This window comes from Chiloscyllium punctatum, chromosome 39 (assembly GCF_047496795.1).
Source record: "Chiloscyllium punctatum isolate Juve2018m chromosome 39, sChiPun1.3, whole genome shotgun sequence".
In the NCBI taxonomy this organism is placed as follows: domain Eukaryota; kingdom Metazoa; phylum Chordata; class Chondrichthyes; order Orectolobiformes; family Hemiscylliidae; genus Chiloscyllium; species Chiloscyllium punctatum.
Window position 1 is genome coordinate 7877985 of NC_092777.1, and position 20202 is coordinate 7898186.

The window sequence follows — 20202 nt, forward strand, 5'->3', positions numbered from 1 at the left end:
CAACAGGAGAGCAGAGACGTTTAAGGGTTTATATTCATAAATCACTAAAAGCTGATGGACACATACAAAAACCAATCGCAAAGGCTAATGAAATGCAGTCCTTCAACCAGAGAGAACAGGGGACAAAGGAGAGGAGGTTGTGCTTTAGTTATACACCCCAACTGGAGTATTGCATTCACCCCTCTGGTAACTTCACTTGCTTTGAGGGGATATAACATAGATTCACTAAAATTATACCAGGACACAAAAGCACGAAGACAATTTACCTAAATTTGAGTTGCATACTCCCAGGAGTTTACAAAATTGAGAGGTCACCAAATAGAGGTGTTTAAAATGATAAAGGCATTAAATAGGGCAGGACAAGAGAAACTGTTTCCTCTGCAGGGGGTGCTTCTGAACAAGAGGCTTAATCTTAAATTAGAATTAGACTATTAGGAATGAAACCATAAAGCACTTCTTCACACAAAATATTGGACACCTGGAATCACTGTTCTAAAAAAGTGTCAGTGCTTGGAGGAGTGAGAGTTTTGATGAGTTAAGTGTTGAAAGATTGGAGCAAAAACAGTTGGTGGACTTATGATACAGCTCCGCCATGATTTAACAGAATGCTGGAGCAGATTTGATGAGATAAATCACATCCTATGTTGCTATGTAGAACTTTCATCCTATTAGTCAAGCCAGTATGAAGCTGCTGAACTTAACTGCAATTGAGTATAAATGGGAGAGGCATATTGCAAATGTGACTGTCCAAGCTCTTCACTACTGATGCTTTTGAGGGTGGCAAGGTCAGGGAAGGGCATTTAATTTTAATGGCAAAGGCTGGTGCTTGTGCTCTCAGGTTGTGAATTGTGACTCGTTCGGAAAAATAGTTTGAAATGATCCCGGCAGTCCCTTTTTATAAAGGTAACTATATTTAAATATAATGAAAGAAATCCTTTTTTTTTGGGTGTCCTTGCCACAATCCCAGTTTGGATCCTATTTCTGTCAGTCAATGATCTGCCATTACCAAGCATTTTCCTGCCGACGATGTCCCAAGGAACTGATATCACAGGAGCCCTTCACATTGGGAGGACCTGCCCTTCCTGGTTTGTTCCAAAACTATTGTTAGAGGTGGCAAAATTTCATCGTTAACAGACTGTCAGGGACCCTGCCACATTATGTTAGGCATATTTGGATTGACGTAATTTCCAGACCTTCTGTCATGAGTTTGAGTTTGACTTATTGTTGTCCCATGTACCAAGAAACAGTGAAAAATTTTGTTTTACATGCTACACAAAGTGCATTGGGGTAGCAGAACAGTGTTACAGACTACAGAGAAGGTGCAGAGAGTGTGATCAGAATTAGTATTTGACAGGTCTGTTCAAAAGTCCAAGAACAATTAGGAAGAGGCTGTTCATAAATGTATTCAAACTTTTATATCTTCTGCTCAATGAAAGAGGGTGGATAGGTAATGCATTTCAGCCAGTGAAGCACAGCTAAAAGGTAAGCCCATTGACAACCCTCTGAGAATGCTCTGGCGTGGTTCAACCTTTGACGAAGCAAACTTGTTCAATACAGTGTGTGTCCATATTACCTGAGGATAGCAGGAGATTGAACCTAGAAGCCTTTAATATGAGCATTGTCTCTTACCCCCTACTTGACTGATCTTCATTTGCAATGAAATTCTTTGGAGTATTTATATAGTGTCTCTTGTAGCTGTGTTGAGATGCAGAGGCTTTGGCCTGGACCTGAAGGTCAATCAAGTAGGGGGTAAGAGACGCTGCTCATATTAAAGGCTTCTAGGTTTAATCTCCTGCTATCCTCAGCTAATTTCATTTGCAATGAAATTCAGTCACTGTTAATATTTGAGTTAGTGGAACAACTCATTGTTTGTTAATAAAGTCCAACAGAACTGTTGAGCACTGGTCATTGGAACTTCCTGCTTTACTATGAATAGTGCTACCGGACTTTTTTTTGTTTATTTCTGAGTGTTTACTGAAATGGGAACAGGAGAAAGTAAGGACTACAGAAGCTGGAGATGAGAGTCGGGAGTGTGGTGCTGGAAAGGCACTGCAGATCAGGCAGCATCCGAGGAGCAGGATAATCGACGTTTTGGGCCTCAGCCTGAATTCCTGATGAAGGGTTTATGCCCAAAATGTCGATTCCCTGCTCCTCAGATGCTGCCTGATCTGCTATGATTTTCCAGCACCACACTCTTGACTCTTAAAAAAAACTGGTTGTTAAAAGATTACTGCAGTTTTGAAAAGCTGACACTAATTGTAAGTACTTTTTGCTGCTGGTTCAAGCAGCAGTGGGACAAGATTAGCAGATGAGTTGGAGCCAGGGTGAGAGGTATGTCAGTATATTTGTGTGCATGTACAAATCATGATTCATTTGGCAACACAAAGCTCATTTGACCACTTATGAGTCATAGTCATAGAGTTGTACAGCAGTGAAACAGACCCTTTGGTCCAACTTTTCCATGCTGACCAGATACCCTAAGTTAATCCGGTCCCATTTGCCAGCATTTGGCCCATATCCCTCTAAACTCTTCCTATTCATGTACCCATTCAGGTGCTTTTTAAATGTTGTTATTTTACCAGCCCTGCACCACTTTCTCTTGCAGCATGTTCCATATATGCACCACCCTCTGTGTAAAACAAAATGCTCCTTAGGTCCCTTTTAAATCTTTCTTCTTGCACCTTAAATCTATGCCCTCTAGTTTTGGACTCCCCCATCCTGGGGAAATGTTCGTGACTGTTCACCCTATCCATGCCCCTCATTTTTTAATAAACCTCCGTAAGGTCACCTCTCAGCCTCCGACACGCCAGTCTCAGCCTGTCCTGTAGCATAAATCCACTCGTTGATGGCAAAGGCCTTGTGCCTGCCAACGACTATGTGATTGGTTCCCAAGAAGCAGAACAGTTTGTACTGTTAATAGGATATTGAAAAATCATCAGATCTCTGCAGGCATAGGAGCTGTCCCTGTTCTCTGCAATAAAAATCATGTTAAGCCCAAGAAAACCATTATTTTTCTTTCATCAATTATCATAAGCTATGACATTTGATTAATAAGTCAGATACCTTTCATGAGTGTGAGCCAGTTACCCAAAGCTGAACCACTGAACTACTTCGCCACTGATTCCTGATGAGGGGCTTTTTCCTGAAAAGTTGATTTTCCTGCTCCTCGGATGCTGCCTGACCTGCTGTGCTTTTCCAGCACCACTCTAATCTTGCCATTGAACTACTTGCCCAGTTTTCCTCTTTGACCATTACACCATTGTATCTGTTTTATCAGTCTCCGTGTGTGGAATGAGGGAGATAATGGGGGTGGGGGGGGGGTAGATTTTTAACCAGTAGAGTTATATACTGATTGTTCATTATTATTTACTTAAAGCTGGAGTCTCTACGTTTGTAAGAAATAGTGACTTTTGTTAAGCACAGAAACCTGGTCCATGCTTTCTGGCAACCTGGGTCTGAAAGACTGGTTAATTAGGGAATAGTTTACTTTTCAAAATCCTTAAATTTTGTGATGACTCTAGGAATAATGACACCTGATCATGTGTACTACCTCAGTGAATCGTAACAACATTCATCTGCCAAGACAGGCAGGGCTTAATTTTAATTTATGATTTGAACATGGCACCTCTGATAGTACTACACCCTCACAGTATGCACTTGGATAGTGTGCTAACATCTCTGCAATGGATCTTGAGATTGCAACCTTACAGACTTAGACGTGAGGATTCTGCCATTAGCTGAACAAGTAACTTGCTGTGGGGAGAAATGGTTAATCGCTTTGGTGCTTACCATGTCCATCCAGTGGTTCACAAGTTACAAGGTAGCCCATGATGTCTCCGTTTGGTTTGCGGGGTTTTTCCCAGCTTAGTTTGAGCAGTTCAGAGTTGATGGCTGTAAAGACAAGGGGCCCTGGAGCACTTGGTGTACTCAGTGTGAAAGGAGAGCCTGTGGAACAAAGAACAGGGGGTTTAGGATGTTTCAATTTCTCCAACAGTGTTGGACCACACTCACCATTCAATCGGCAATAATTATTAACAACCACCGCCTGAAAATCAAAACTCTTTACACAAGACCCCCAGCTCTGAATGCTGAATGAAGTGAGTCACACAGGCCTATTTGGTCCCTGGTTCAACTCTTGGTCTATCCTGAGTCACCTCACAAGGATGGACAACACAGTCATTATAGATAATAATCTGTTCTCATCTCCAACACAGACCAGAATTTTCTTTCCTAACCTCTGTCCAATGACTCTGTTTGCCTGGAACATGAGTAGGTAATGATTGATGACAAGATCATATTTAGCTGTGAAACAGACTGCCAATTCTCAGCCTCTAGGCTGCAGTGACTGTGCAACCTAACCTGAGCAAGAAGTGGATGCCTTCAGCAGAGAAAAATCAAAGAGAGATGGAAGACATTTTTACATTGTCCCCTGGCTAACTTATTCATGGAACCTCAAAGCTATAAGCAGGAATAAAAATTTCCATTTGGAAAATGTCTTTCAAACCGCTTTCTTCATTTTATTAATTCAGGTCATATGGGCACAACTGCTCAGTCGGAATTTATTGCACTTCCCTAGTTCGTTGAATCCCTACAGTGTGAAAGCAGGCCATTTGGCCCGTCAAGTTCGTACCGACCCTCTGAAGAGCATCCCACCCAGATCCCTGCATTTCCCATTGCTAATCCACTCAGCCTGCACATCCATGCACGCTGTGGACAATTTAGCATGGCCAATTCACCTAACCTGCACATCTTTGGACTGTGGAAGGAAACTAGAGCACCGGGAGGAAACCCACACAGATATGGGGAGAATGTGCAAACTCCATACAAATAGTCACCCAACTGAATTGAACCTGCTGTCCAAGTTGCCTTTAAGAAAGTGGTGGTGAGCTGCCTTCTTGAATTGCTGTAGGTAAATGAAATAAGTCATTAGAAAATTGACCCACTGATACTGAAGAAATAGCAATATATTTCCAAGTCAGGGTGATGAGTAGTTTGGAAGAAAATTTGCAAGTGGTAGTTCCCATATATGTGCTGCACTTGTCCATCTACATGAAAGTTGCTTTGGGTTTAGCTGATTCTGCTAAGGAGCCTTGGTGAATTTCTGCAGAGTATCTTGTAGATAATGCACATGCTGTTATTGAGCGTCGATGGTAGACAGAGTGAATATTTGTGTATGTAGTGCCAGTCAAGCGGGTTGCTTTGTCCTGAATGGTGTCAAGCTTCTTCAGTGTGACTGGAACTGTATTCATTCAGGCAAGTGGGGAATTTTCTATCACACTCGTGACTTGTGCCGTGTAGATGATGGACAGGAGATGAGATTTCCTAGCCTCAAACCTTCTTTTGTGACACCAGTATTTATATGGTGAGTCCAGTTGAATACCTTGTCAATAGATGTTGATAGTGCAGTTTCAGTAATGGTAATGCCAATGGATATCAAGGGATGATGGTTACATTCTCTCTTGTTAGATGTAGTCATCATCTAGTTTTGTGTGGCACAAATGTCACTTGCCACTTTTCAGCCCAAAACCTGCTGTGAATGGTCATAGAATCATAGTACATTGAAACAGGCCCTTCAGCCCACCATGTCTATGCCAACCAACAAACACCAAACAATATTAAGGTGTTTTGTCTGCAACAAGGACAGAATCCCCCCCCCCCCCCCCAGGTCTTCACCTTTCACTTCACCAACCTCTGTATACATCACATCATCCTCCGTCACTTCTGCCACTTACAAACAGACCCCACCACTAGGGATATATTTCCTTCCCCACCCTATCAGCGGTTCATAGAGACCATTCCCTCCACAACTCCCTTGTCAGATCCATGCCACCCACCCCTGGCACCTTCCCCTGCCACCGCAAGAAGTGCAAAACCTGCGCCCACACCTCCCCCCTCACCTCTGTCCAAGGCCCCAAAGGATTCTTCCACATCCGACAGAAATTTATCTGTACTTCCACAAATGTCATCTACTGTATCCATTGCACCTGATGTGGCTCCTCTACATCGGGGAGACAGGACACCAACTTGCAAATCATTTCAGTGAACATCTCTGGGACATCCGCACCAACCATCCGCTGAACATTTTAACTCCCCCTCCTACTCCACCAAGGACTTGCAGGTCCTGGGCTACCACCATCGCCAAACTCTCACTACCTGACGCCTGGACGAAGAACGCTGCATCTTACACCTTGGGACCCTGCAACCACATGGGATTGATGTGGATTTTACCAGTTTCCTCATTTCCCCTTCCCCCCATTATCCCAGTCCCAAGCCTCCAACTCAGCACTGCCCTGCTGACCTGTCCATTGTCTTTGTCATCTATCCACTCCGCCTTCCTCTCCAACCTATCACCTTCTCCACCATCTTCATCTACCTATTGCATTCTCAGCTACCCTTCCCCCCAGCCCCAACCTTCTCCCAATTATCTCTCAGCCCCCCCCGGCCCACAAGCCTCATTCCTGTTGAAGAGCTTATGCCCAAAATGTCGATTCTCCTGCTCCTCAAATGCTGCCTGACTTGCTGTGCTTTTCCAGCACCACACGACACCAAACAATATTAATCCCATTTACCTGGACTTGGTGCATATGCTACAGTGCCCTAGCATTTTAAGTGCTCAACCATATACTTCTTACATGTTGCAAGAGTATCTGCCTCCATCACCCTCTCAAACAGCATGTTCCATATTTCTACCATCTTCTGAGTGAAAATGTTTTCTCAGATCCTCTCTAAACCTCTTACTCCTCACTTTAAACTTATATCCTCAGGTCTTAAGACACTTGTGCCACTGGGAAAAGATTCTCATGATTTGCCTTGTCTTCACCATTTATACCTTTGTAACTTCAATCAGATACCCCCCCTCAACATCTTCTACTCCAAGGAAAACAAACCCAGCCTATCCAGTCTCTCCTCAATTGAGATTTCCATCCCAAGCAACATCCTGGTGAATCTCCTCTGCATCCTCTCCAGTGTAAATAAGTCCTTCCAACAGTGTGGTAACCAGAAACGCACATACTGTTTCATCTGTGGCCTAACCAATGAATATTATGTAACCAATAGTGTACATCCTCACTTCTGACCTTATGATGGAGCAAAGGTGATGAAGCAGCTGAAGATAGTTGCACCTAGGACTCCAATCAACAGAGAGCTTTTCCGCAGACTCCCATTGATTGCAGTTTGATAGAGCTCCTTAATGCAATACTTAGTCAAATGCAATCTTGATATCAAGGGCAGTCCACTCTCATCTCAGTTCTGGAATTCAGCTTTTTGTCCAGACTTGAACCAAGGCTGTAATGAGGTTAGGAGTTGAGTGGCCTTTGTGGAAGCCAAACTGGACATCAGTGAACAGATTATTGTTAAGCAACTGCAACTTGATAGCGCTATTGATGAAGCTTTTTATCGTTTTACTGGTGATTGAGAATTATCTAATGGGAGGGTAATTGGCCGGTTTTGGATTTGGGACAGGACATATCTGGGTGATTTTCCACATTGTTGGATAGACACCAGAGTTGTAGCTGTATTGGAACACCTTGACTAGGGAAACAGCTGTTCTGGAGCACAAGTGTTCAGTATTATTGCTGGAATATTGACAGGGCTCATAGTCTTTGCAATATGCAGTGTGTCCAGCTGTTCTTGATCATGTGGAGTGAATCAAATTGGCTGAAGACTGACATCTGTGATATTCAGGGTTTTCACAGAAGGCCGAGATGAACCATTACTCACCATTTCAAACTTCTTGAGCACCATCCACGAGATTAGGGTCGCTCACATGATTCTTAGTTAGGGTTTGGATCTTTTGAACATTAAACAATGGGTTTGAAAGACTTATATTGATATAGCAACTTTCCTAACTCCAGAATGCTTCAAAATAATTTATCACTAATTAAAAGAAGTGTAGTCAACGTTGTAATCTCTGTGTAGTTGTCAGTATGTGACTTTGATATACATTGTAAATTATTCATCCTCAAGCTTCTCGAGCTGTCTACAAGTCATTAACACTGATGAACAAGCCATCTTTCACTAGGTATTGGTAAGACTGTAATCATTATCTTTAGTCCCTACTACAAATTCTATTCCCTGAATAACGCCTCAGCCATCTCTCGTCAATTTTCTAAACCTAAGTTAGACCATTCACAGCTTTGATCATTTTATATAGAGATGAGCTGTCACCTACGTATCTCCATATCTATAACAGCATTAGACTGTCCTGCCTCAGCTCATCTGCTGGTGAAATTCTAGAGATTAGCCATCCTAGTGTTCTCATGGCCAGCTTCCCATCTTCCATCCACGAGACACTAATACACGTACAAAAGTCAGCAACCCACAACCTTTGTGTCAAACCCCATTCACCCATCAGTTTGTACTTGTTGGGCTTCATTAGCTCCTGGTTCTACAGTACTTCAATGTGAAAATTCTCATTCTCAAATCCCACCACAGCCTTGCCTCTGTCTAGGTTTGTAACCTCCTCCATTCTTCCAAGCTGTTGACATTTCCATAATTCTCCAATTCTGCCATGTTACAGCTCAATTTAAATTGCTGCACTGTGCTGTATTGTTCTATGTTCTATGGTGGTGCCAGGTCTTCAGCTGCCAATGTCACGCAGTACCCACTTAATTGACACTCAAAACCTCTCAATTTCTCTATGTCTTTTTCCTTCTTTAAGATGCTCTGGGCATCTGTCCTAATATCTCCCTCTATAGCATGGTGTCAGATCTTAATGAAGCAGATTGTGATATTTTACCATGTAAATGTGCTCTGTAAGTGCAAATTTTGTTGCAGCCATATAGAACTATATGCACTGTAAGGTCCCACAGATAGCAAAACTGTAATTGTGTTGGTCAAGGGATAAATAAAGATAAATATCCATTTTTAAATAGCTTTTTCCCAATCCTTGCTGACTTAAATATCTTGAATTCAGTCAACTTTGTCATACAGTGTAAGACTGTAAGTTATTTTAGGAGATTACACTCCAATCAATTAGGTATTCAAAATCATCACTTGGCTTTTCTCATGGAATTAGCTCCTTAACAACAAAACTAACTGGGTGTAGATTACAGGCAATATTCCAAGATCCCAGACTGAACTCCTTATCCATAATAATATTTGCAATGCTTCATTTCTAACTAGTAGAAACATACAGAATATATCCAGCGCAAGATCTCAAGCTTTTCAGTCCAACAGTTACCTGGAACTGGGCTCAGAGGGCTTAACGGGTCCACCTTTGATTCAATGGTGATAACGCCTTCTCGCTCTGGACCCCAGCCCTTATCACTCAAAGCCATGACCTTGAACATGTAGGAGTAGTTGGGTAGAAGATCATTGATGATAATGGAGTTCTCTTCGGGGTCTGAGATGTCAATTATTTTAGTCTCACCTGGAAAATCATGAGACACTGATTAAAATTCAACTTAATCATTTTGTGGTTAGACGAGAATCAGGGTTCAATAACAATTACCTTCCCTCTTCTCATATTCCTTCTCAGCAGGTATAGTACCTTCTCAGTTGGATAGTCTGTTATACAAGATGTAAGTTTCCCTAACTCCTGTCAGCTCCTGTTTGTGCAAAATACTTTGCCGTCATAGATTTCATTTTGTCCAGCTTCAGTTAATATAACCATATGAAAAAGGAGCAGAATTAGACCACTTGGCCCCTCAAGCCTGCTCTGTCATTCATAACGATATAATAAGCAATTCAGCCCCTTGAGACTGCTTCGCAATTTGATATGATCGTAGCTGATCTTATCTTGGCCTCAATTTCACTTTTCTGCCTGCTTTAATCCCTAACTAGTTAAAAATCTGTCTGTCTCCTCCTTAAATTTATTCAGTGTTCTGCGGTCCACCACGCTCTAAAGAGAATTTGAGAGAATTAATTCCTCATCTCTGTTTTAAATCTGCCATCCCTTACATTCAATAACATCATGAATGATCTCTTTGTGTTTTGGATTCCATGTTGCCATCTGCCCCAATAACCCTTGATTCCCCCAGTCTTAAAATATATTCTGTGACCCCTGGCATTATTACTTTCAAAGATAGAGTTCCAAAATCACACAACCTTCTGAGAGAATTGACTTCATCTCTGTTCTAAAAGCGTGACCCCTAATTTTAAAACAGTGGCCCCCTAGTTCTGGATTTGCCTAAAGCATTCTTTCCACAAGAACAATAACAGTTCACTTCAGCTCTCTCTGCCCTAAATACATGGCCCTGGTGGGGGCATCATCTCCATGCCTTTGTCTCTGGTTAGATGTTAGTCTTTTTGTGTATATATTCCTTTTGTGAATGCTGTCCCTTCTGTGCATGTATTTGATTAGATTAGATTCCCTACAGTGTGGAAACTGGCCCTTTGGCCGAACAAGACCACACCGACCCTCCGAAGAGCAACCCACCCAGACCCATTCCCCTACACTTTGCCCTGCATCTAACACTATGGGCAATTTAGCATGGCCAATTCACCTAACCTGCACATCTTTGGACTGTGGGAGGAAACCAGAGCACCCGGAGGAAACCCACGCATACACGGGGAGAATGTGCAAACTCTACACAGACAGTTGCCTGAGGTGGGAATTGAACCCGTGTCCCTGGCACTGTGAGGCAGCAGTGCTAACCACTGGGTCACCGTGCTGCCATAAATTTGTCTGCCTCTGCCAATGTAACAATCAATCTGAAACACAAGCAGAAAAGAAACAGCAAGCCTGGCAACATCAGTGGAGGAGGAAACACAGATAACCTTTGTTTAACAGTCATTAATTGCAACTGGAGAAATTCTTAGGCTACCCATCAAACTGTGAGGGAACAAGTTCAGATATTGAGAGAAATTGGTGAGGCGTGGAACTCTCAGTGACGGCTGTGGTTCATGAAGTTCAGAGAGACAGCACTGACCTCCCAGAAGAGGCTGGTATGTGACCCGATAGCCCAGGACCTCACGGTCACATTGAGGTTTCTGCCAGCTGACTTTCAACGAGGTTGCTCCAAGGGCAGAGAACACGAGGCGAGTCGGAGTGTCTGGGATCCCAGGAGATCGGCTTTCTGGGGAGGAAAACAGGAATCACTTGAATAAGTCTTGGATTAATTGAAGTTAGAACACAAGCTAAAGTTCTTCACAAGCAACAACTTCCTTCACTGGACTTTGTCTGATGTCCTATAACATGTAGCCAGCTAACCAGCGCCAAATTTACAGGAGGTTCAATGTTGGCAAAATTAATGTCACTTTAGCAGATTGGAGTAGGTCCATTTACAATTCCTGCATTTCTCTCTGTCAAGCAGACAAAGGGTGGGCGCAAAATAAGTTGTGCATAATGTCAGCCAAAACCTTTTCCATTTTCATTGGGTATTGTGGTTGATGCTAGAAATCTGTCATTGGCAAGGGAGTGATGGGGAGGGTGTTTGTTTTTGAGGTTGGTAAGATTAATATATTTTGGGAAGTAGTTTTGAATCGAGGATACATGAAGGGGTAATTATGTCTTCTGCAATAAGTTTGTGAGAGATCAGTTGTTTTGCAGGGGAGAAAAAGTGACAAATGTATGCTTGAAGACAGTGGCAGCAATCTCTGAGCTTATCATGTGCAGACCTTGAGTCTCCCAAAATCCCAGAAGGGAGTATAGATATTGGGATCTAAATAACTATGCTGTAGACTGTTCTAAAATGAAAGCCTATTGAATCAAATCTAGCTATTTAACAGTTCTATCTGAATAGAGGATTATTGTTTTTCACACTACTATTGGGAATGCCATTAAAGCAGGAGTGAAAGTAAGCCATTTGGCCCATCGAATTTGCTATGCCATTCAATGAGCTTTTAAGCAGATCCGATAATTTTCAGCTCCACTTTCCTTGCTCTAAGATTATACCCTCTGGTCCCCAACTTTCCCACAAGGGGAAACAACCTCTCATAAAGACCCTGTCTTTTTAGTTTTCTATATTTTAAATTATGGACTGAAATTGGAAAAGAACTGTTTTAAAATCAAGTATTGCTGAAAGATTACTGGAGTTGTTGAAAGCAAATAACCTGAACACTCATTATAAATGCTGTTTATACACCTGCTTATTCAAGCAGTAATTGAAGTATAGTTTACAGATGAGCAGGAGCTGAGGGATGTGAGCAAGATAAAGAGAAATCATCAAACCTGCACAGCTCAGGAGTTCTCCATTCTCTGCAGTAGAATCCATTATAAGCCTGAAGAAAACTAGTTTATTCTTCCTTCAGCAGTTGGTGTAACTTGTGACTTTAAATTGGCAAGTCAGATGTCTTTTATCAGTGTGAATCAATCTCTTGCAAACCAGTGTCAGCACCCAGAGAAGAAAGACTGAGAAGCAGAGCTTTGACCAACACAAGAGCCACCTGAGCAGATTCTTTGACTACTGAACTGTTTTCCTGGTTTTTGCCTTCATCCATAATATCCATGTCATTTTCCTGTCTGTGTCTGTAAGGGGGATGTTTACGCTAGTGGAGTTATTTGATGATAATTAAATATCATTAATGATTATTTATCCATAGTTAGAGCCTATTTATTTTTAATAAATATAAAATGTTAAGTGAAGAAAGTCCTTAAAAGGGCTGTCAATCTACAGGGAGTGCAATATATGGTAGCTATACAAAGGAATGAGAGTTTATATAGTTAAATTATAAGTTGCTGACAGAAATTATGTTGAAGAGCCACCAGACTTGAAACATTAACTCTGCTTTCTCTCCACAGATGCTGTCAGACCTGCTGAGTTTTACCAGCAATTTTGGTTTCTTTGTTGAAAAGAAAATAGCCTTTGGTCAATCATGCATTTTTAGTCAATTGCCATGGAAATCATTAAACCTTGCTGCGTCCTTCTTACTTCTAATAACCGTTTGAATCTCTTTTTTAAAGTTAACAGTTTTCACATAATCATAACACAGGGTAGATTTGAATTCAAGGTCCAGAATTACAGGGCATTTCTTTAAATTGAGTATTTAATTTCAAACTAATACGATTTTATACATTAGGATAGAAAGTACATAAGGTGATGCAGTTGAGCAGGATAAACAAAGCAGTGGAATACATGATGAATAGTGGGACCCTGGGAAGCACCATAGAATAGAGAACCTCGATGTGCATGCCCACAGGTCACTTAAGGTATCAGGACAGGTGGATAAAGTGGTTACGATGGCATATGGGATATTTGCCTCCATTAGCCACAGGGAGGTTATGATGGAAAAATTATGTAAAAGGTTGGTTAGGCTACAGTTACAGTATTGTGTGCAGTTCTGGAATCCACATTTTAGAAGGGATGTGACTGCACTGGAGGGGTGCAGAGGAGATTTACTTGGATGTTGCCAGAGCCGGAAAGTTTCAGTTATGAAGAGACATTAGACAGACTGAGGTTGTTTTGCTTGGAGAGGAGGAGATTGAGAGGGGACATGACTGAGATGTAAAATATTATGAGGGCATAGAGAGGGTGGGCAGAGAGAAACCTTTCCTCTTGATGGAGGAATTAATGACTGAGGGAAGGGGAAGGAAGGTTAGAGGGGATGTGAGGAAAAATGTTTTCACTTAGAGGGTGGTGACAATCTGGAACTCACTGCTTGTAAGGGTGGTAGAGACAAATTCTCATAACAGGAATGAACTTTCTGAGGAAGTAGTAGATGCAGGTACAGTTACAATGTTTAAAAGACATTTGGATGGACACATGAATAGGAAAGATCTGGAGAGATATGGGCCAGAAGCAGGCAGGTGGGACTAGTTCAGTTTGGGATTATGTTCAGCATGGACTGGTTTGTTTCCGTGAAGGTCTGTTTCCGTGCTGGATGACTCTATAACTCTGTATGTCTTTAGACGTACACTTGTGATGCCAAGGTATATGGCCCAAGCACTGGAAATTGGGATTAGAATAGTTAGATGTTTGTTTTTGACTAGCACAGACTTGATGGGGCAAATGACCTTTCTCTGCTCCGTAGACCTCTATAACTCCATATATACCTTCCCAAATAACCTTTCACAGTCTGGCTTATCAGGAATGTATTTACCTCGGCCTTCAAATATTCAAGGACTTTGCTACCTCCACAATTGGAGGAATCAATTGAACCAGAACATTACCTTCTGGCTTAAACTTCTGATAAACATTACCTTCCAACAAAAAATTCTCCTTATCTCTGTCTTAAATGTACAACAAAGCAGGATTTTATGCTTTAAAACATTTTGAAACAATGAGCCCTGGCTTGAGATTCTCCTGTGAGAGGAAGCATCCTTTCCACAAATACCCTGTCAAGGCCCCTCAGTTTCAATCAAGTCACTTCTTCAAAACTCTTCTAAACTCCAGCAGATAGAGTCATAGAGATGTACAGCACGGAAACAGGTCCTTTCCTCCAACTCGTCCATGCCTGCTAGATATCTGAAGTTAACCTCATTTGCCAGCATTTGGCCTATATCCCTCTAAAACTCTTCTGATTCATATACCCACCCTGATGCCCTTTAAATGTTGTAATTGTACCAACCTGCACCACTTCCTCTGGCAGTTCATTTCAAATGTACCACCTGTTGCGTGAAAAAGTAGCCCCTTAGGTCCCTTTTAAATCTTTCACCTCTCACCTTAAATCTACACCTGCTTGTTTTGGACTCCTCTACCCTGGGAAAAGACCTTGACTATTCATCCTATCCATGCCCCTCATATTTTTATAAACCTTTATAAGGTCAACCCTCAGCCTCCGATGCTCCAGGAAAAATAGACCCAGCCTATTCAGTCTCTCCCTATAACGCAAACTCTCCAACTCTGGCAACATTCTTGTAAATTCCTGAAACCTTTCAAGTTTAACAACATCCTTCCCATAGCAGGGCAACCAGAATTGAACACAATGTTTCAAAAATGGCCGAACCAATGTCTTGTACAGCTGCAACATGACCTCCCAACTCCTATACTCAATGCACTGACCAATAAAAGCAAGCGTATCAAATGCCTTTTTCACCACCCTTTTTACCTGCGACTCCACTTTCAAGGAACTATGAACCTGCACTCCAAAATCCCTTGTTCGGTAACACTCGCCAGGACTTTACCATTAAGTGTGTAAGTTCTGCCCTGATTTGCCATATCAAAATATAGCACCTCATATTTATCTAGATTAAACTCCATTTGCCACTCCTCAGCCCATTGGCCCATCTGATTAAGGTTCCGTTGTACTCTGAGGTAATGTTCGGCACACCTCCAATGTTGGTATCATCTACAAATTTACAAACCATGCCTCCGATATTCACATCCAAATCATTTATATAATTGACAAAAAGCAGGGGACCTAGCATCAATCCCTGAGGCACACCGCTAGTCACAGGCCTCCAGTCTGAAAAGCAACCTGCCACCACCACCCTCTACCTCCTATCTTCTAGCCAGTTTTGTATCCAATGACTAGTTCTTCCTGTACTCAATGTGATCTAACCTTGTTAATCAGTCTACCATGTGGAACCTTGTTGAACGCCTTACTGAAGTCCATATAGACAACGCCCATCGCTCTGCCATCATCAATCCTATTTGTCACTTCAAAAACTTCAATGAAGTTAGTGAGACATGATTTCCCATGCACACAGCCATGTGACTATCCCGAATCACTCCTTTTCAAATACATGTTAATCCTGTCCCTCAGAATTCTCTCCAACAACTTGCACACCACGGATGTCAGGCTCAGTGGTATAGAACATAGAACATAGAACAATACAGCACAGAACAGGCCCTTCGGCCCACGATGTTGTGCCGAACTTCTAACCTAGATTAAGCACCCATCCATGTACCTATCCAAATGCCGCTTAAAGGTCGCCAATGATTCTGACTCTACCACTCCCACGGGCAGCGCATTCCATGCCCCCACCACTCTCTGGGTAAAGAACCCACCCCTGACATCTCCCCTATACCTTCCACCCTTCACCTTAAATTTATGTCCCCTTGTAACACTCTGTTGTACCCGGGGAAAAAGTTTCTGACTGTCTACTCTATCTATTCCTCTGATCATCTTATAAACCTCTATCAAGTCACCCCTCATCCTTCGCCGTTCCAACGAGAAAACGCCGAGAACTCTCAACCTATCCTCGTACGACCTACTCTCCATTTCAGGCAACATCCTGGTAAATCTTCTCTGCACCCTCTCCAAAGCTTCCACATCTTTCCTAAAGTGAGGCGACCAGAACTGCACACAGTACTCCAACTGTGGCCTAACCAAAGTCCTGTACAGCTGCAACATCACTTCACGACTCTTGAATTCAATCCCTCTGCTAATGAACGATAATACTCCATAGGCCTTCTTACAAACTCTATCCACCTGAGTGGCACCTTTCAAAGATCTATGTACATAGACCCCAAGATCCCTCTGTTCCTCCACCTGACTAAGAACCCTACCATTAACCCTGTATTCCGCATTCTTATTTGTTCTTCCAAAATGGCCAACCTCACACTTGGCAGGGTTGAACTCCATCTGCCACTCCTCAGCCCAGCTCTGCATCATATCTAAGTCCCTCTGCAGCCGACAACAGCCCTCCTCACGGTCCACAACTCCACCTATCTTCGTATCATCTGCAAATTTACTGACCCACCCTTCGACTCCCTCATCTAAGTCATTAATAAAAATTACAAACAGCAGAGGACCCAGAACTGATCCCTGCGGAACTCCACTTGCAACTGGGCTCCAGGCTTTAGGTATAGAGTTCCCTGGCTTTCCTTACCGTCTTTCTTAGATAGTGGCACCATGTTAGCCAACCTCCAGTCTTTCAGCACCTCACCTGTGGCTATTGATGATAGAAAAAGGCCCAGCAATCACTTCCCTAGCTCCCCCCAAAGTTCTAGGGTACACCTGATCCAGTCCCAGGGATTTATCCACCTTTCTGTGTTTGACGATGTCGAGCACGTCTCCTCTGAACACTTTTCAAGTTATCACTATTTATTTCCCTAAGTTCTCTAGCTTCCATATCCTTCTCCATGGTAAACACTAATGCGAAATACTCAGTTAGTACCTCCCTCATCTCCTGCAGTTACACACATAGGTGGCCTTGCTGATCTTTAAGGGGCCCAATTCTGTCCCTAGTTATTCTTTTGTCCTTAATGTATTCATAGAAACTGTTTGCCAAAGCTATCTCTTGATCTCTTTTTGTCCTCCTGAGTTTTCTTTTAAGTATAGGAGAAAGTGAGGACTGCAGATGCTGGAGATCAGAGCTGAAAAAGTGGTGCTGGAAAAGCGCAGCAGGCCAGGCAGCATCCAAGGAGCAGGAGAATCGACATTTCGGGCCCAAAGAAAGGCCCTATGAAATCCTGAAGAAGTCCTGTTGAATGTCTTGTAAAGAGGAAGAAGGAGGCTTACATAAGGTTGAGGAAACAAGGTTTAGACAGAGCATTGGAGGGATACAGGATAGCCAGAAGGGAGCTGAAGAAAGGGATTAGGAGAGCTAAGAGAGGGCATGAAAAATCTTTGCCGGATAGGATCAAGGATAACCCGAAGGCATTTTATGCGTATGTGAGAAACATGAGAATGACGAGAACAAGGGTAGGTCCGATCAAGGACAGTAGTGGGACACTGTGTATTGAGTTGGAAGAGATAGGAGAGCTCTTGAATGAGTACTTTTCTTCATAGTTACAAACGAGAGGGACTGTATCGTTGAAGAGGAGAGTGTGAAACTGACTGGTAAGCTAGAAGAGATACTTGTTAGGAAGGAAGATGTGTTGGACATTTTGAACAACTTGAGGATAGACAAGTCCCCCGGGCCTAACGGGATATATCCTAGGATTATGTGGGAAGCAAGAGAGGAAATTGCAGAACCGTTAGCAATGATCTTTTCGTCTTCACTGTCAACGGGGGTGGTACCAGAGGACTGGAGAGTGGCGAATGTTGTGCCCCTGTTCAAAAAAGGGAATAGGGATTACCCCGGGAATTACAGGCCAGTTAGTCTTACTTCGGTGGTAGGCAAAGTAATGGAAAAGGTACTGAGGGATAGGATTTATGAGTATCTGGAAAGACACTGCTTGATTAGGGACAGCCAGCACGGATTTGTGAAGGGTAGGTCTTGCCTTACAAGTCTTATTGAATCCTTTGAGGAGGTGACCAAGCATGTGGATGAGAGTAGAGCAGTGGATGTAGTGTACATGGATTTTAGTAAGGCATTTGATAAGGTTCCCCATGGTAGGCTTATGCGGAAAGTCAGGAGGCATGGGATAGAGGGAAATTTGGCCAGTTGGGAAGAAAACTGGCTAACCGGTCAAGGTCAGAGAGTGGTGGTAGATGGTAAATATTCAGCCTGGAGCCCAGTTACAAGTGGAGTTCCGCAGGGATCAGTTCTGGGTCCTCTGCTGTTTGTAATTTTTATTAATGACTTGGAAGAGGGAGTCGAAGGGTGGGTCAGTAAATTTACAGATGATACGAAGATTGGTGGAGTTGTGGGTCGTGAGGAGGGCTGTTGTCGGCTGCAAAGGGACTTAGATATGATGCAGAGCTGGGCTGAGGAGTGGCAGATGGAGTTCAACCCTGTCAAGTGTGAGGTTGGCCATTTTGGAAGGACAAATAAGAATGCGGAATACAGGGTTAATGGTAGGGTTCTTAGTAAGGTGGAGGAGCAGAGGGATCTTGGGGTCTATGTTCATAGATCTTTGAAAGTTGCCACTCAGGTGGATAGAGCTTGTAAGAAGGCCTATGGAGTATTATCGTTCATTAGCAGAGGGATTGAATTCAAGAGTCGTGAAGTGATGTTGCAGCTGTACAGGACTTTGGTTAGGCCACAGTTGGAGTACTGTGTGCAGTTCTGGTCGCCTCACTTTAGGAAAGATGTGGAAGCTTTGGAGAGGGTGCAGAGAAGATTTACCAGGATGTTGCCTGAAATGGAGAATAGGTTGTACGAGGATAGGTTGAGAGTGCTAGGCCTTTTCTCATTGGAACTGCGAAGGATGAGGGGTGACTTGTTAGAGGTTTATAAGATGATCAGAGGAATAGATAGAGTAGACAGTCAGAAACTTTTTCCCCGGGTACAACAGAGTGTTACAAGGGGACATAAATTTAAGGTGAAGGGTGGAAGGTATAGGGGGGATGTCAGGGGTAGGTTCTTTACCCAGAGAGTGGTGGGGGCATGGAATGCGCTGCCTGTGGGAGCGGCAGAGTCAGAATCATTGGTGACCTTTAAGCGGCAATTGGATAAGTACATGGATGGGTGCTTAAGCTAGGACAAATGTTCGGCACAACATCGTGGGCCGAAGGGCCTGTTCTGTGCTGTCTTGTTCTATGTTCTATGTTCTAATATTAAATTTTCCTTACAGTAAACATTAACATTTTGTTAGCTTTTCTAATTACTATCTGCATATTAAAGTTTGCAATTTATGGACAACAGATCCTTTTGCTCCTGAAAGCTCCACAATCACTCACCATTTAGACTAATATACTTTATTGTTCCTGCCAAAATTAACAATATTTTCTTCAATTTTCCAAATTTTCTCCACTTGCCAGATCTTCATCCACTTTGTAGCTTTCTTATGTTCTCTTCACAACTTACTTTTCTGCCTATCTTGTTTCATTTGCAAATTTAGCAACCTTACCTTCATCCTCTTGATTCGATATCATTTATATAAATTTTTAAAATATGAACAAATTTGAATCCGAAATTGCATCAGAATCTCAATATGAATCTAAATCAGTCTGAATTGGCATAATTCCCAATGTGAACATGAATCAATCTGAATTGCAATCATTTGGAATATGAATCTTAATCAGTCTGAACCAGAATCATTCTGAATGTGATCCTGAATCAACCTGAGTTGGAATCTCAATCAGAATCGCAATCATTTTGAATATGGACTGGAATGTAAATTATTCTGAATGTGGATGTAATAATTGTGATTAAGAATCAGAGTTTATGGAAATGAGGTCTAACCATGTAGAACCATCTCCAGGTTCTCAAGAGCAGCATTTATATCCTCAGATTCAGTACGTCTCCTCCCTCCAATCATCTGCTGTATGTTCGTGTAGTTAACCCCTTTCTTTCCATACATTCGTGATTCTGCACAAACAAACATCTATCAGGAACTCAGAATAACATGACTGGAACAGTCTGTACCTCTACCTCAATTAACCAAGATTTCCAATCAGTACTGCATTTGACTGGGGTATAGTTTTACAGTTTCTGCCTTGTGGTTGTCCTTCCTGTATGATTGACTCTGAAACCCGATGTCAGATAGACACTGCACCTTTTCACTCACTTCCAATCAGGATTTTGGCCCCTCCTTAGTTCCGGGCTCA

The 20202-nt window shown here is 42.5% G+C and overlaps 2 protein-coding genes across 4 annotated transcripts in view; one reads left to right on the plus strand and one right to left on the minus strand.

Annotated features, from left to right (window-relative positions):
* galk1 (galactokinase 1) overlaps window positions 1-20202 on the plus strand; it is an 80028-nt gene that overhangs the window by 44927 nt on the left and 14899 nt on the right. The window lies entirely within an intron of this gene.
* The window catches only part of itgb4 (integrin, beta 4), a 186550-nt gene that overhangs the window by 4906 nt on the left and 161442 nt on the right, over window positions 1-20202 (minus strand). For 2 of the 3 annotated variants that reach the window (XM_072558118.1, XM_072558120.1), the window contains 4 exons: window positions 19838-19963; window positions 10872-11018; window positions 9182-9370; window positions 3790-3945 (listed from right to left, as the gene is read on the minus strand). In XM_072558118.1, coding sequence (XP_072414219.1) covers window positions 3790-3945; window positions 9182-9370; window positions 10872-11018; window positions 19838-19963 — 618 coding nt within the window. The remainder of the gene's footprint in view (window positions 1-3789; window positions 3946-9181; window positions 9371-10871; window positions 11019-19837; window positions 19964-20202) is intronic. The other variant, XM_072558119.1, reaches the window with a different exon arrangement.